The sequence below is a fragment of the Drosophila yakuba genome, chromosome 2R, assembly GCF_016746365.2.
Source record: "Drosophila yakuba strain Tai18E2 chromosome 2R, Prin_Dyak_Tai18E2_2.1, whole genome shotgun sequence".
Lineage (NCBI taxonomy): Eukaryota > Metazoa > Arthropoda > Insecta > Diptera > Drosophilidae > Drosophila > Drosophila yakuba.
This window is the reverse complement of record NC_052528.2, coordinates 13,818,070-13,834,342: the sequence shown is the minus strand read 5'-3', so window position 1 is coordinate 13,834,342 and position 16,273 is coordinate 13,818,070. Positions and strand designations below refer to the sequence as shown.

Genomic DNA, 16,273 nt, shown 5'->3' with positions numbered 1-16,273 from the left:
TGAAGCATCGCAGCGATCATACAAATAAATTTATAAATAGCTATAAATATGGCCTTAAGAGCATACATATTTTTCTACCATTCATACTTGATAACGCTTAGCTATAGTCTATAATACGGAATGCAATACTTATTTTAACGACTTACACCGCCTACCATTTAGGAGATAATTTAATAAAACGACAATAGCTACATATAAACATGGGCTGTTAATTGGGATATCTAGCGAGACCAAATGGCATTTCTTGTTGATGGAACGATAATGTCACTCGAGAGACGATGCTTGATGGCCACTTGTATGACGGCCTTGTCGCCGGTGATCATCCACTCTGGATTCTGCTCGCTCAATTTCTCCACCGTGCAGATGGGCAGCCCGCAGTAGATATCCGATTTGATGACGCGCAGGGCACAGACGCTGGTGGGCTGAAAGCCGCGCAGGCAATCGGAGAACTGGGTAATTGGTTTGTAGTTGATGTCGCCGAGCAGTTTTCGGTAGTTGAGATCTCCTTTGAAAATCACCAGCGCTGCCTGGCTGATGTAGACATACAAGCAGGGCTGCACCCGCTTCATCTGGCTGCAGTCGTAGCCACTTGTCCAGAAGTAGCTCTTGTCGCACAGGATAAAGGCACGATCCATGATGTAGCTCCGTATCCTTTTGCCAAAATAATTCAATTCCTGAAACTCATGCTTGCGAAAGAACTTCAGCAGCCAGTGAAAGTCCCTTTGCGTGCAATCCGAGATGAACCACGGGATGGCCTTCACGTGGAACCGCACCCGACTCGCCAAGCCCGATTCTATAATATACTCGCCCAGCAGGAGATCCGCAAAGAGCTCAAATCCCGCATTGTCGCACACGATGTCCACGTAGACGGGGTCACTGGCCTCGGTGAGATCCTTCCATATATCGGACGACTGATCGGCCAACAAATCAATGTCATATTTGGCAATCTGCTTGTAGATCTTGTCATGCGCTCCCCTTCGTGTGATGTTCAAGTCGCCGTGATTGGCCCACGCACATAGTTTTAGGAGATACTGAAAGTCCTCCTCACTGCGCGTTATGCCTTTGGTGGAGACTAGGATGTCCCTCATCAGAGGCGCCACATTGCTAACAGCGGACGTCTTTTGATCCCCGAAGTAATCATACTTTGCCAGGGATTCGGATCGCTGGAAGATCGACCAAATGCGCCGATACAAGTAGCAATCTGCATGCAACCAAACCGCCGAGAACCATTGCCTTCTGTCCTCTCCAAGTCCCTTTAGAAACGTGTTCCAGCTGTCAGTATCGGGCGCCTTGACGCGGAATATCTGGAACTCTTTGTTGTTGATTATCTCCTCGCGCAGAAGCTCCAGGCTCCAGATGGTACGCTTCAAATCAAAATGGGCATAGTCACCACACAGCTCAATGATTTCCGGCTCTCGATCCTGCAGAAACGTGATCAAATCTCGCAAGAATGCGGGCGATCTTCGCTTGAAGGTGGCAAAAGCCAAGCTGCGCAGGAATCGGGCGGAAAGTTCTTCATTCACTCCAGGAGGATTGTATATGATCAGATTCCTTTCGTTGAACCGCTGTTCCTTTAACTGCTCCAGGATCGCAGGATTCGTGGTGTTCGTCACATCGGTGCGGCTACTATGCTGACTTTGCATTTTGCCTGAAACAGAGAATTTCGAAGCCCTTTGCCAGGAAATGTTTTCGATTCCAAAATAAAATTTTTCTAAACTTTAATTGCCCCCCGGACAACTGACGTTCATGTGAGTGAGTGAGTAAGTGTCTGTGCTTACTAAACAATGCAAAAGGATTTCAGAGTACACCTATTCCTAAAGGCAATGCAAATGTATTAAACGTGCTTAAAATCATGTTGTAAAACTAAATTAGTCATGGTTGGTGTGTTTGTAAATTGAGTTGTAAATTGAGGTGTAAATTGAGTATAATTTCTTTCTGGATCTCGGATAGGTCACTGTGAATTTCAACAATTAAGCTAAGCTTATAACGACTAAAATAATTCAACTAATTTGCTGTCCTGGTCCTGAATTCCTTCTTTACTTGCTGGCGAACTGTATTACACCATATTCGCCAGTCAACATCCACTCCTTATCCTTGGCAAACAGTTGTTCCGCCACGCCTGCGCCCAATCCGCAGATCAGATCCGCTTTTATCGTGCGCAGAGTGCACAGATTGGAAGGACAAAAACCTAAATAAGGAGATAAGGGATTAGAAATATCTAAATAGAAATAGAATATCAGACAAGATAGACTTACCCCTTAAGCAAGTTTCAAAGGACTCCGTGCTGTCCCAGGAGAAGTCGCCTAACAACTTGCGATAGTTAAGGTCACCTTTAAAGATTACGAGTTGCGCCTCCTTTAGGCGATCGTACAGTGGCTTGTTCACCTCGGGCATGCGATAGAACTCGTAGGGACTTGTCCAAAAATGTTCCAGCGGCGAAAGCTCAAACTTGCCCTCGGTCGTCAAACGCTGCCATTTTTTGCCGACCTCACTTAGCGCCGGTTCCGGATGGTCGGTCAGAAATTGCAGTGTCCAGTGGAAGTCGTGCTCCATCACGTCCGAAATGAACCAGGGAATGGCCTTGGAATTGAAGCGCACCTTGGCAGCCAGTCCCTTGTCGATAATGTACTCAGCCAGGATGAGATCCGTGTACAGCTCATAGCCGGCGTTATCGAAAATGATGTCCACAATGCCCTCTCCGGATCCTCCGTCCAGAGCTTTCCATACCTCCGCAGTGCCGTCAATCAGCAGCTTCTCCTCCAAATCCGTGACCTGGTCAAAGGCATTGCCAGTGGGCTTCACCTGTTTGCCGGAGGTTATGGACAGATCGCACCTGTTGCCCCACAAATTGAGTTTGATCAACTGGCGGAAGGTGTCCGAGTTGCGTTCATTGTGCCGCGTAGCCTTGGCCACCGCCAACATGGCGTCCACACTCAGCTTGGTCGCCGTCTGCTTCTGCTGGCTAAAGTAGTCGTGGGCGGACAGATGCGCTGTGGCCCGGAAAATAGATGAGATTTTGCGGTACATGTAACACTCGGCGTACAGCCAGCAGGCGGAAAAGTAGGTTCTCTTCTCCTTGGGCAGTTTTTCCAGGAATGCGTTCCACACTTCAGTGTCGGCTTCTAAAAGGCACAGAGTCATTATTCTTATCATTCTCTATAGAGTACATGAAATAATAACACATATAAATCGAAATCAATTATGATTGCAATGCTGTTACAACAAAATAACACGGATTGAGTCAGCCACTCATATGCGAATTGAAACACATGTGTTACTTTACTAAGGAACTCTGAGTAAGAACGTAATGATTGTCAACCCATGAGCCCCAAAACACCTACCATTTCCCTTAAAGGGCAGCAAAGGACCATTGGCCAGGATATCCTCTCGCAACTGCCTAACCTCCTTGGTAGTTTGTTCAATATCGGCTTGCGCTGCCTGGAAAGCGATTTGATATCAAAGGTTCTAGCCCAAGGTCAAGGGAAATGTGCACACAAATACTCACTGCTCCATATGTGGCCAGGAGGACGTCCTTGTCCTTGACTAGGGAATCGGCGATGGTGGCCAATGTCGAGGGCAGGCGCACACGGAAGGTGTAGTAGGCGAAGCTCCTGCAATAAATGCCATTTAAATAATGACAATAGCTCAATTTCACGGCTCTGATGTGTGGGTATTTGTTACATATGCGCGGGCCATATAGACACCATCTATAGTAGGCGCTATATTTAGCCCTACTCACTGCTTGTAGAGGGCTGCCAGTTCGGTGTGCGGTGGGGTTGGTCCATCGACAATTCCATTCTTGGAGTCAAAATCCGTATCACTGGCCATGTCGTGGATCTGTTGCTGCCCCAGTTCAGAATATGTTTACGGAATTGAACGGCAGCGGAAAGTTTATAAACTTGATAATGTGGCGCGTAGTGTGACCGCTTTGGGGTAGATGGAAAATACTGAATTCTGAGTGTTTCGATAATTTCCCAGGCGATACATTTTTGAATTTTAAAAACTTGTCTATTTATTTTATTCGAGCTAAAAGGTACAATTAGATGGCAAAAAGGTACATATAGATGTTTTGGTTTCGAGATATGTAACGACTATTTATTACCGATAATTTAAACTGACCAGCCTTTACAAGATTAATAGCCAAATTCACGGGTTCCGTCCACGAACTGAATGACCCCATAACTGCCCGAGACCATCCAGCGGGGATCCTTTCTACTCAGCGCCTGGCCAACTCCGTCGGGCAGGCCGGACATGACCTCGCTCTTGACCCTCCGCAGCACACAAATATTGCTGGGAAGGAAGCCGCGGAGGCAGGTGCTCAGCTCCTGGGTGGGCATCCAGCAAACGTCCTGCAGCAGCTTGCGATAGTTGAGCTCACCCTTGAAAACCACAAGCTTGGACTGCTGCAGGGAACTATACAAATTTGGATCCATTTGCGCCATGCTGCCAGACACAAGGACACAATCAGGCATTGAATATACAATGGTATCTAGAATGCGTACCTGTAAAAAGAGTGCGGTGATGTCCAGAAATGCGAGATTGGCGCCAGTTCGAACTTTCCCTCATCGATGAATTGTAGGAACTTCTTGCCTATCAGACTTATAATGTAGTCCGCATGCTGACTCAAGTACTCCAGCGTCCACTTGAAATCCCGCTCCGTCACATCGTTGACGAACCAAGGGTGGGCCTTCACATGGAACCGCACCTTGTTGGCCAGTCCCTTCTCAATCATGAACTCAGCCAGAATAAAGTCGCTAAACAGTTCGTAGCCGGCGTTGTCCAGTATGAAGTCCACCTGCTTTTGCTTCTTAAGCTTCGGATTTTCCAAGCACCTCCAGATCTCTGCTGCCTGGTTAACCAGTACGTGCTCATCGGTGGCTGACACTTTCTCCAGCACCTGGCGGTTCGTTTGCTTGACCGTGTCGGTCGCCAAATCATTACAGTTGCTCCACATGTTGATTCTCAGAAGCTCGTCGAACACCTCCACTTCATTCTCTGATCGCCGTGTGTACTTGGTCAGGGCAAGTACATCGTCAATGCTATCCGTGAGCGCCTGCTCCTTGACCTTGGCGAAGAAATCGTAGGACTTCAGGAACACGCTGTTCTCCAGAAAGGAGTGCAGTTTTCTGTGCAGATAGCACTCGGCATGGAGGGAGCTGGCCCTATAGAAGCTGCGTTCGCCATCGGGCAGACTGCTGATAAAGTTGTTCCAGACTTCTTTATCAGGTTCTACAAAAAATTAAGGTTTGTAATCCTAATAGGAACTCTTATAACGTATAAACTAACCTTCGCCTGTGAAGTTTTGAAACGATTTGTCCGTTTGCAGCTCGTACTTTAGCCTGGAGATCAATCCAATGATGATCTTGAGCTCCTCGCGAGCAGCCTGGGAAAACTCATGTGAGGCTGGAAGAGGAAAAAGTTAATGAAGCACCCAAAAATGCTTGCGGGGATTACCTTACCGAATTGGGCTACCAGCTCGGATTTGTCCCGGGTCAGCGTGTCTATCACGTTGGTCAGGATGACGGGCAGGCGACTCCTGAGTGTGAAGAAGGCGAAGCTCTGCTTATAATGACCCGACATAAAGGCATTGAGAGGAGTCTGCAGGTTTACGATTTGGTATTTGGCATCGAATTCCGTTCGCAACAGTCGCGATATTTTGCTGGGTTCCGATCCCGTCATGCCTTCATCCTCGGGCTGGTCGCCTTCCGAGGAGGGGTCCTTCGATGAGGATTCCATCTTTTCTGTTTTTGTCTGTGATTTTTGTGCGTTTACTGGTGCATTTTAGCAGAATTTACCTGATTTTGACTGATTTTTCAAAGCTTTAATCTGTTTAGTGTTGGCTAACGCATGTCATGCTGCGCTTATGCGCCAGACTGTTTGTGAAATCTATTTGTGATGATTATGCGCGAATGAGGTTAATTGAACTATAATTTACTTATCAAATTTTAAATTCATATGCTTATACTTTTTAAGGCATATCTTGTAGTTGCTTACGAATAAATGCATTTTATTATATTTTTGTTTATTAAATTAAAGTTTATTAAAATGAACTACCATTTCAGGTAGTGTTAATTAGTTGCTTTAGAATTAAATCAATTTTTTTCCGAAGTTTAGTGAACGTTTAGAAAATGTAATGTAAATTAAGGAAGCAAGTGCGGTGGTTCTCAATTATATTTCACTTCATATATTATTTTTTTCTTAGCTTCAATATGTAAATACAAGACTTTCATTGTTGCTAAATTGATATTTTAAATATATATGTAAAATTAATTAATAAAAATAATGAATGATAATAAAAAATTTAAATAAACTAACATTGATTTATATTTTAACATTTTTATTTTTTACATATATTTTACATAAGTAGTATTGAAAAATCATTGGTATCGTTAATCAGCTGTGCAACGCCCAGTGCTGCAAAGTGCGCCAGCGTGTGGTCTTTTTTAGCCCCTTTATACTTCCGCATCTGATTCATGTCGCTGCCAACACTGCCCCTTTATTGCAGTTTTATTTGGCAAACGAACGCGACGCGAGGTCTGCAAAATGTTTAAAGCGCGAGAAACGGCCAACCAGTGATTGCACCTCGATTGATCCGTTCGATCCGATCTGATCTCGCAATCGGGCAGCGCAAAACCGCAGGGCAACCGCAGCAAATGCCATCGTGAATAGAAACGCCCATCCACACAGGCACACGAACGAGGATTTGGATTTCAGTTTGGACTCGGAGCCACCACACACGCACACACTCGCGCGGACCCTTGGAGCACCACCCGCACACACAAGCACACACACACGCCGCACACCCCACCAGCCACACGCACACCCGCAACGATGTCACACCTACCTTTGCCGCTTTATGGCTTCGCGGCATTCTTTATGGTTTTCTGGCTGGGCACCTGGATGGTGCATGTGATAGCCATTTGCTACGGCCGCTACAAGCTGCACAAGAAGTCCTGCAAACTGCCCACAGAGGCACAACCTCTGCCAGGTGTCTCCATTCTCAAGCCGCTCATGGGCGTCGACCCAAATCTGCAGCACAACCTGGAGACCTTCTTCACCATGGACTATCCGCTGTACGAGCTGCTTTTCTGCGTCGAGGACAAGGAGGACCCGGCCATACAGCTGGTCGAGCGACTGCTGGCCAAGTACCCGCTGGTGGACGCCACCCTCTTTGTGGGTGGCTCCGACGTGGGCGTCAACCCCAAGATCAATAACATCCATCCAGGTTATATGGCCGCCAAGTACGACTTTGTGATGATCTCAGACAGCGGCATCAAGATGAAGGACGACACGCTGCTGGACATGGTGCAGAACATGTCCGACAAGCACGCCCTGGTCCACCAGATGCCCTTCACAAGCGACCGGGACGGATTTGCTGCCACCTTCGAGAAGGTCTTCTTCGGCACGGTGCAGAGCAGAATCTATCTATCGGCGGATGTGCTGGGCATCAACTGCCACACGGGCATGTCTTGTCTGCTGCGCAAGGCGGTCATCGACCAGCTGGGTGGCCTGCGAGCCTTTGGCTGCTACTTGGCCGAGGATTTCTTCATCGCGCGCAGTGTAACGAGACTGGGCTGGAAGATGCGCATCTCCAATCAGCCAGCGCTGCAGAACAGTGGTCTCTGTGACATCGGAAGCTTCCAGGCGCGGCTCATTCGATGGGCCAAGCTGCGCGTGGCCATGGTGCCCACCACCATACTGCTGGAGCCGCTCTCCGAGTGCATGATCCTAGGCGCCATTGCCGCCTGGTCCGCATCCGTGCTGTTCAGTTGGGATCCGCTGGTGTTCTACCTGGTGCACGTGCTCTGTTGGTTCCTGTCCGACTGGCTGCTGCTATCCATTGTCCAGCACGGCTCGATGCCGTTCCACAAGTTCGAGTTCGTCGTTGGCTGGCTGTTCAGAGAGCTGACCGGACCCTATCTGTTCCTGCACGCCCTCTGGAATCCGGCAATCCGCTGGCGCGCCCGCACCTACAAGCTTCACTGGGGCGGAGTGGCCTACGAACTGAACAGCCCCGCCACCGATGCTGCCAACGACCCGCTGGCGCCACAGCCACAGCCCGCACCCACGTTAGAGCCTGCGGTAGTCAACGCGGGAACAACGGTGGACACGCTGATTTGCACGGGCGCCAAGCAGCGACTGCTGGTGTCGTAGCACCTAATAGTTAAGTTTGTTATTTTGTACTTGTGAGCGAACCAACTCAGCGGACTGCAAGCGACTGGCGGGCGGCGTCTAGCGTCTGGTAGTAGTATTATTAGCTGAACCTTAGTCACTACGTAAGTCTAGACTTAAAGCTGTAAAAAATGGCGAATGCGGAGCGGCATCCACGCACTCCACCAGGACGTGAAGCACGGCAGGCGGAGCTAGATTAGTTTAGAGACACAGTTTAGACGACGAGCGTATCGCTGCGATTGCTCGCCAAAGATTTAGATGTAGGCGTTCAAGCAGATCGACCCGGGCGCATTTTGGTGGCTTCATGGAAACTGGTTAATGATGCTTTGTGTATATATATATATAGCGTACATATTTGGTAGCCAGCCTGTACAGACGTTAGCCCTAGTTAGCATTATGATTGCGTTAGTTCTCCCCGCTTCTGTTGTTGCTTTATTGAGTTGTAATTATTTATTTTGGCCAAGCACACTAGGTATACTGTTATCGCTAAGCCTATACTTATGATTACTTTTAGTTAAGTTGTTTGGGTTTTTTTCTGTTTGTCCCAGCTGCTGTACATAAGCGCCAAAAGGGAATGCCATTGAATAAATCAAGTCGAATCGAATCGAATCGAAACGATCGTGAGAATGAAAACCCATTAGGTTCTGATTGATGTTTATTTGCGGTATCGTTTTTCATAGATCCCCTCACCTTATCAGTTAGCTGACTCAGTGGGGTTTTGACCAAATAGGTGGTAAATGTTTGGCTGAGTCACACCATCGAGTACACTCGGTTTCAGCGTAATTATCACCGCACACTTGACTCGACCCTACGCTCCTAATGCGGGTCTACCAGCGATCGCAGTCCAGTGTGTGTGTGTTGCTCTGAGTTATGTGGGAGGTGATGGGTCAGGCTGGCGCTGGCGGCGAGCATTGTAACGTACTATAGATGCTGCTCGTAGAACCTTCCAGTCATGTGATCGTGTGGGATTGGTCTGGGGGGAAATTCTTTCAATTTCTTTCCACACAGCCCCTTATCGTACTGAGCTTAAGCCGTGACAAGCAGACAAGCCGACAAGCGAGCGACACAAAAACACAAAAACATATTTATGAATTACACGACTACAGAGATACGAGAAGCGGGCATATCAGCGGCAAAGGGAGCAAAAAGCGATTATACATATACATATATAGAATTGGACCTTCGATGCTGGTCCGGAACCAACCTAGGCCGACGCCTATAGCTTACGCATTAAGTAATAACAATTAGGCGGAGACGTATTCTAGAGACACTATAAACGACTGCTGATATTTTTTGCACAGCCGCCTTGCCTAAAATGGGTGAAAATGCAATTTAAACGGAATGACGTACTTTGGGGGAGTGCTAAAAATTCCGAATGCGGCCATATCTTGATGGAATTATGTAAATTAATCAATCGTTATCAGTACCCAAGGCACGGCGATCCACTCGAATTTCAGTTAAGCGATTAGATAACATTGGGGGAATGCGAAAAACCCTTCGACTAGATTTGTTGCTTTGTTTGCCAAGCTATGTAAGCCGAACTATGAGAATAATGTACGAACATATACATATATTTGAGTAATTAGTGTGTATTTTTTAAATCAATTCGTATTCTAAGCCTACAACTAGTCAAACATATTTACCGAATAAACGGAAAAGCATGACCAATATAAATCCACATTTGTTTACTTTTCCAGTTCACAAAGAATGCTGTGTAGTGCACATTTATTTGCGTCCTCCGCTTTCTGATAAGGCGGATTGGAATGAATCACACAATTGTCTGTGATTTACAATTAGAGGTTTTGTTGCGACCATTGAGATTACTCAAAATGGCCGCATTGGGCTACCTAATCGACTTGGAAGAGCATGGTTGGCACGTGAGAATTGCCAAAAACTCTGCACATAGTGAAACAATAAATTAATAATCACTGCATTTACATATGTGCATAAATGTTAATTCGGTTGAAACAGTAGACAATGAGTTCGACGATCTATTATGTGACTAATCCCCATGGAATGCTGAGACCCAATATTCTTAAAGCAACACTGCGGTGTTGTATTTCCTGTTTGCCTAAAGTAGCCCGCGAGAAATAGCCAAAAGTTGGGTGGTTTATTATCAGTTTAATTAGAAAAGTGTGCAGTTTTGAGGCGAATAAGATTAAGACTATATTTGTCCCAGTTAGATGAAAAATAAAAAATGTGTCAGATACTTCAGGTCACTGATAATGTTCTTCTAGCCTCGGGCTATCTTCAAGTGTCGGGCGTAATCTTCCAAAATGCTCAATACACTTGACTTTGTTTTTTTAGTACACAATTCAGATTCAAACCTTCAGTTTGGCGCGCAGATCTAAATCGACAATTCGATAATTATCGAGGCGATATAGAATGCTGTCATTTTCCGGCTTACCAAATACGGTCATACCGGCCAAAGCTCTCCAAAATTTTGCAATAAAATTGCAAACAAAGGTACTAGGGGTATTAAAACACGTAAAAAAAGTATTTTCATGTGGCAAGAGCTTTGTGAAAACTAGTGATATCCATTACAAGTGTTCGCGTAGCACGCCGCTTGGAGGCTGCCTTAAAAAACAGTGAAAGCCTGTGCAAATTGCTCGTGAAAAATCCATAGAATGCACAAAAAATGTTTATCAGTCACTTACACACAAACACACACACACACGACAAGCAGAGAGTGTGAGAGAGCGAGAGAGAGCACAGCTGTCGCCGGTGCATGTGAGTGCTGCCTGTGCGTGTGTGTGTGCGTGAACTTGAGTGGGAGGCGGAAAATATTGGAAAAATTCCTCCGCTTTTCGGTTTGTTTATGTTTAAAAGTTGCCTATTGATTTTTAACAGGCGCCCGAAATTTTAGTGCCATTTCGGTTTAAAGTGTCTGTTGTACTAGCTACAGTCTCCCATATTCACTCACTTTGTGCAAACGTAAATTTCAAGGAACTACTTTGTGGTAAAAACTGAACTGCAAATTGGGGCTCATTTTATTTATTACTAAGTGCGAGTTAAAGTTTATCACAAAATTGAGCAGTAGTGCCTATATCGCTTAGCAAGACTTCCAGGAAAACACTCACAAAAGTATTTCTTAAAAAATGTGCAAAACAAAAATCAAATATTATTTGATAAGAACATTTAAATGTATACATAATGTAATTGGCAGAGAAAATATTACGATAAACAGTTTAAAAAAAGGCTGCTCAGAAATTGAATTTTAATGTGTAATGAATTTCGAACATTGCAAAAGACAAATTTCATCAATATACTTACATACAAAAAGGAATACTATTTTCATCAGAACATATGTACATTGTAGATAAGAACGGATCTTCTTAGTTATGCAACTGATACACCCTACTAAAGTGTATCTTGTGATATACACCCACAATTAAATGGTATTTCCCCACCCACAGATGTCTTAGCTTTGTGCAGCTGGCCACAAAACTTAAACTGCAGACAGTAAAGGACGAATCACACAACCCGACTCGCAACAACACAAAAGGCAGAGAGATCCCAGCAAGATGGCCATGTCCAAGGTGATCCGTGTGCTGGAGAAGTCAATTGCCCCCTCGCCGCACAGCGTACTACTGGAACATCGGAACAAGAGCGACAGCATCCTGTTCGAGTCGCATGCGGTGGCCCTGCTCACCCAGCAGGAGACGGATGTGATCCGGAAGCAGTACACCAAGGTCTGCGATGCCTATGGATGTCTGGGTGCCCTTCAGCTGAACGCCGGCGAGAGCACCGTGCTGTTCCTGGTGCTGGTCACCGGCTGCGTGTCCATGGGCAAGATCGGCGACATCGAGATCTTTCGGATCACGCAAACCACTTTTGTCTCGCTGCAGAATGCGGCGCCCAACGAGGACAAGATCAGCGAGGTTCGCAAGCTACTAAACTCGGGCACCTTCTACTTTGCCCACACCAACGCCAGTGCGTCGGCATCCGGCGCCTCATCGTACCGGTTCGATATCACGCTTTGCGCCCAGCGACGCCAGCAAACGCAGGAGACCGACAATCGTTTCTTCTGGAACCGCATGATGCACATCCACCTGATGCGCTTCGGTATCGATTGCCAGTCCTGGTTGCTGCAGGCCATGTGCGGCTCTGTGGAGGTGCGCACCGTCTACATCGGTGCCAAACAGGCCCGTGCCGCCATCATCTCCCGGCTGAGCTGCGAACGGGCAGGCACGCGATTCAATGTGCGCGGTACCAACGATGAGGGCTATGTGGCTAACTTCGTGGAAACCGAGCAGGTTATCTACGTGGACGGCGACGTTACCAGTTATGTGCAGACGCGTGGATCGGTGCCGCTCTTTTGGGAACAGCCGGGAGTCCAGGTTGGCTCGCACAAGGTGAAGCTATCGCGTGGATTTGAGACATCGGCCGCTGCCTTTGATCGGCACATGAGCATGATGAGGCAACGTTATGGCTACCAGACGGTGGTGAACCTGCTAGGCAGCTCCCTTGTCGGCAGCAAGGAGGGCGAGGCCATGCTGAGCAATGAGTTCCAGCGTCATCACGGCATGTCGGCCCACAAGGATGTACCGCATGTGGTCTTTGACTATCATCAGGAGTGTCGCGGCGGCAATTTCTCGGCACTGGCAAAGCTCAAGGAACGGATTGTGGCCTGCGGAGCTAACTACGGCGTCTTCCACGCGTCCAATGGTCAGGTGTTGCGAGAGCAGTTCGGTGTTGTGCGCACGAATTGCCTAGACTGTTTGGACAGAACGAACTGTGTGCAGACGTATCTCGGGCTTGACACGCTCGGTATCCAGCTAGAGGCTTTGAAAATGGGCGGCAAACAGCAGAACATTTCGCGGTTTGAGGAGATCTTCCGCCAGATGTGGATCAACAACGGAAATGAGGTCAGCAAGATCTACGCCGGCACCGGAGCCATTCAGGGTGGATCAAAACTAATGGATGGTGCGCGATCTGCAGCAAGGACAATTCAAAATAATCTACTGGACAACTCAAAGCAGGTACGCTGTGATTTTCAATTAAAGTTAAAGCATATGGCTTACATTATTTCTGTTTTTAAATATTTAGGAAGCCATTGATGTCTTGTTAGTGGGGTCCACGCTTAGCTCGGAACTGGCGGATCGGGCTCGCATCCTGCTGCCCTCCAACATGCTGCATGCGCCCACCACTGTGTTGAGAGAGCTATGCAAGCGGTACACGGAGTATGTGCGTCCTCGCATGGCACGTGTAGCCGTGGGTACCTATAACGTCAATGGCGGCAAGCACTTCCGGAGCATTGTGTTCAAGGACTCGCTGGCCGATTGGCTGCTCGATTGCCACGCCCTTGCCCGCTCCAAAGCGCTTGTAGATGTGAACAATCCGTCGGAGAACGTCGATCACCCGGTGGATATCTACGCCATTGGATTCGAGGAGATTGTCGATCTAAATGCTTCCAATATAATGGCGGCCAGCACAGACAATGCCAAGTTGTGGGCCGAGGAGCTGCAGAAAACGATCTCGCGGGACAATGACTACGTCCTGCTTACTTACCAGCAACTGGTGGGCGTGTGCCTGTACATCTACATTCGACCGGAGCACGCTCCCCACATCCGGGACGTGGCCATCGACTGTGTTAAGACAGGTTTGGGTGGTGCCACTGGCAACAAGGGTGCCTGTGCCATTCGCTTTGTGCTACATGGCACCTCCATGTGCTTCGTGTGCGCCCACTTTGCAGCCGGGCAGTCTCAGGTGGCTGAAAGGAACGCTGACTACGCGGAGATCACCCGGAAGCTGGCCTTTCCCATGGGTAGGACACTAAAATCGCACGATTGGGTATTTTGGTGCGGCGACTTTAACTACCGCATCGACATGGAAAAGGACGAGTTAAAGGAGTGCGTGCGAAGTGGAGATCTTTCAACCGTCCTCGAATTCGATCAATTGCGCAAGGAGCAGGAGGCGGGCAATGTGTTTGGCGAGTTTCTCGAGGGAGAGGTCACATTTGATCCAACGTACAAGTATGATTTGTTCAGCGACGACTACGACACCTCGGAGAAACAGCGAGCGCCCGCCTGGACAGATCGGGTTCTCTGGCGTCGGAGGAAGGCGCTAGCCGAGGGCGACTTTGCTGCCTCAGCTTGGAATCCAGGCAAGCTAATTCACTACGGACGATCGGAGCTAAAGCAGAGTGATCATAGACCTGTGATCGCTATTATCGATGCTGAGATAATGGAGATCGATCAGCAGCGTAGACGTGCCGTATTTGAGCAGGTTATCCGAGATCTGGGTCCACCGGACTCCACGATTGTGGTACATGTGCTGGAGTCCTCGGCGACTGGAGATGAGGATGGACCAACCATTTACGACGAGAATGTGATGTCAGCCCTGATTACCGAGCTGTCCAAAATGGGAGAGGTCACTTTGGTGCGCTATGTGGAGGACACGATGTGGGTCACATTTCGTGATGGAGAGTCGGCTTTAAATGCGTCTACTAAGAAGAGTATTCAAGTATGCGGATTGGATCTTATCCTGGAGCTGAAGTCAAGGGACTGGCAGCATTTGGTGGACAGCGAGATAGAGTTATGCACCACAAACACCATACCGCTGTGCGCTAATCCTGTAGAGCATGCACAACTCATGCAGGCCATAACGCCGGAGTTGCCGCAACGGCCCAAGCAGCCGCCCACACGTCCCCCAGCCCGCCCCCCAATGCCTATGTCCCCAAAGAACTCACCACGCCACCTGCCCCACGTCGGGGTCATCAGCATTGTGCCCAAGCCGGCAAAGCCACCGATGCCACCGCAACCGCAATCACAACCTCTTATTCCGTCGCCGCTTCAGCCGCAAGCGGCGCCGCCACGCCCGCCGGCAATGGACACCACGCCATCCTCCAAATCGCAATCGCCAACGGAACTTGTGTCTGCCAGTTCCTCGACGTCCTCCTCGGGAAAGACTTCGCCCACGGCTTCAGCTGTGCTCTCCGGACCGCCGACACCGCCACGCCAAGTGCAGAGCAAGCAAGCCACACCCGTCTCAACGCCCACACGTCAAGTCGGCTCGCCCAAGGATCAGATTCCGCCTGATACCGCCTACGAAACCGCCAGTAACATTTACGAGGAGATCCAGGAGGATGTGCCTGCGCCACGCCATCCGCCGCCGGCTGGACCGCCGCCAGTGATAGGAGCACCGATGGGCCCGCCGCCACCGCTGCCGAATCGTAGGGGCCCACCACCCATACCAAATAGGAGCGGCAATGCTCCGCCGCTGCCCACGCGACCCGCCAACAACTGAGCTGTTGTCAGGCTACGCACACGGGGTTGGTTAAGAATTCAAGAAATGTCAAGCCTCATCCGCAACTAAACTTATAATGGCTATATTTACAGCTCGCTGTCTTGCACTCCGATTGCATTCCGAATCGCTGTATTTAATGTTATATATACTCGAATATATTGGGCCACCCATGGAGCAGAACTCCTGGCAATATCTGCACTTCGCATGGAATCTACGTTACTAGTGTATTACCTATTTGTTTGTTTGTTTCGTTAGTTTCTAGCCGGAATCAAAGTGAATTTAAAGTAAACTAATTAGTTCCACATAGCTAAAGCCCAAACGACCTCACACCGCTACTCTTCTTATGTTTTTTACTTGTTTTCTTGCTGGCCAGACGTACTCAACCGAATTGCATCGGATTTGCCGAGGACGAAGAAATGAAATAATGAAGTATATGGGCGACAAAGTATTACACTAATCTGCATAAATGTAATGTTTAAATGAATTATAGTCGTTCTAGTCAAATTATGAAATAAAATAAAAACACTGAAGCAGCAATCGAACTCTGTAAAAGATTCCAATTTGAGTGACATACCCAAAACACATATATCCATTGTTATAGAACAACTATTGAGATAAATTACATATTATTCCACATTGTTAAACTATCGTTGTATTCCGTCAATTTGAGGCTACATTCAGATTTATGTTTCGGTTGACTGCAAAATATATATCAATGTAATTGAGAAATTCCAATTGCTCTGTTAAAAAGTTGAAGTTACGCCTAAGATTAACCAAGTAGCATACAACAAAATAAAACAGTTGGACCGCCGTAGTCGCAGCTCCACATGAATATTCGCTAACAGCATTGGGT

General features: G+C 47.7%; 5 protein-coding genes across 5 annotated transcripts; 2 read left to right on the top strand and 3 right to left on the bottom strand.

Moving 5' to 3' along the window:
* Positions 1-129: 129 nt before the first annotated feature.
* Positions 130-1,659, bottom strand: LOC6530527 (damage-control phosphatase ARMT1). The gene has a single exon (XM_002091406.4). It carries the CDS (start codon positions 1,641-1,643, stop codon positions 222-224), a length of 1,422 nt encoding a protein of 473 aa, XP_002091442.3. The 5' UTR covers positions 1,644-1,659; the 3' UTR covers positions 130-221.
* Positions 1,660-1,906: 247 nt separating this feature from the next.
* On the bottom strand, positions 1,907-3,973 carry LOC6530526 (damage-control phosphatase ARMT1). Its single transcript, XM_002091405.4, has 5 exons — positions 3,740-3,973; positions 3,506-3,611; positions 3,342-3,438; positions 2,256-3,122; positions 1,907-2,188 (listed from the first exon to the last, which is right to left on the bottom strand). The coding sequence occupies exons 1-5, from the start codon at positions 3,826-3,828 to the stop codon at positions 2,037-2,039; spliced, it is 1,311 nt and encodes a 436-aa protein (XP_002091441.1). The 5' UTR covers positions 3,829-3,973; the 3' UTR covers positions 1,907-2,036.
* A 94-nt stretch (positions 3,974-4,067) lies between these two features.
* LOC6530525 (damage-control phosphatase ARMT1) lies at positions 4,068-5,843 on the bottom strand. The gene is made up of 4 exons (XM_002091404.3): positions 5,460-5,843; positions 5,287-5,403; positions 4,503-5,229; positions 4,068-4,443 (listed from the first exon to the last, which is right to left on the bottom strand). The coding sequence occupies exons 1-4, from the start codon at positions 5,734-5,736 to the stop codon at positions 4,134-4,136; spliced, it is 1,431 nt and encodes a 476-aa protein (XP_002091440.1). The 5' UTR covers positions 5,737-5,843; the 3' UTR covers positions 4,068-4,133.
* A 643-nt stretch (positions 5,844-6,486) lies between these two features.
* Positions 6,487-9,846, top strand: LOC6530524 (ceramide glucosyltransferase). Its single transcript, XM_002091403.4, has one exon. The coding sequence runs from the start codon at positions 6,832-6,834 to the stop codon at positions 8,152-8,154; it is 1,323 nt and encodes a 440-aa protein (XP_002091439.1). The 5' UTR covers positions 6,487-6,831; the 3' UTR covers positions 8,155-9,846.
* A 710-nt stretch (positions 9,847-10,556) lies between these two features.
* Positions 10,557-16,262, top strand: LOC26535495 (synaptojanin-1). The gene is made up of 4 exons (XM_015197420.3): positions 10,557-10,638; positions 11,589-13,154; positions 13,222-15,445; positions 15,513-16,262. The coding sequence occupies exons 2-3, from the start codon at positions 11,697-11,699 to the stop codon at positions 15,418-15,420; spliced, it is 3,657 nt and encodes a 1,218-aa protein (XP_015052906.1). The 5' UTR covers positions 10,557-10,638; positions 11,589-11,696; the 3' UTR covers positions 15,421-15,445; positions 15,513-16,262.
* Positions 16,263-16,273: the final 11 nt, after the last annotated feature.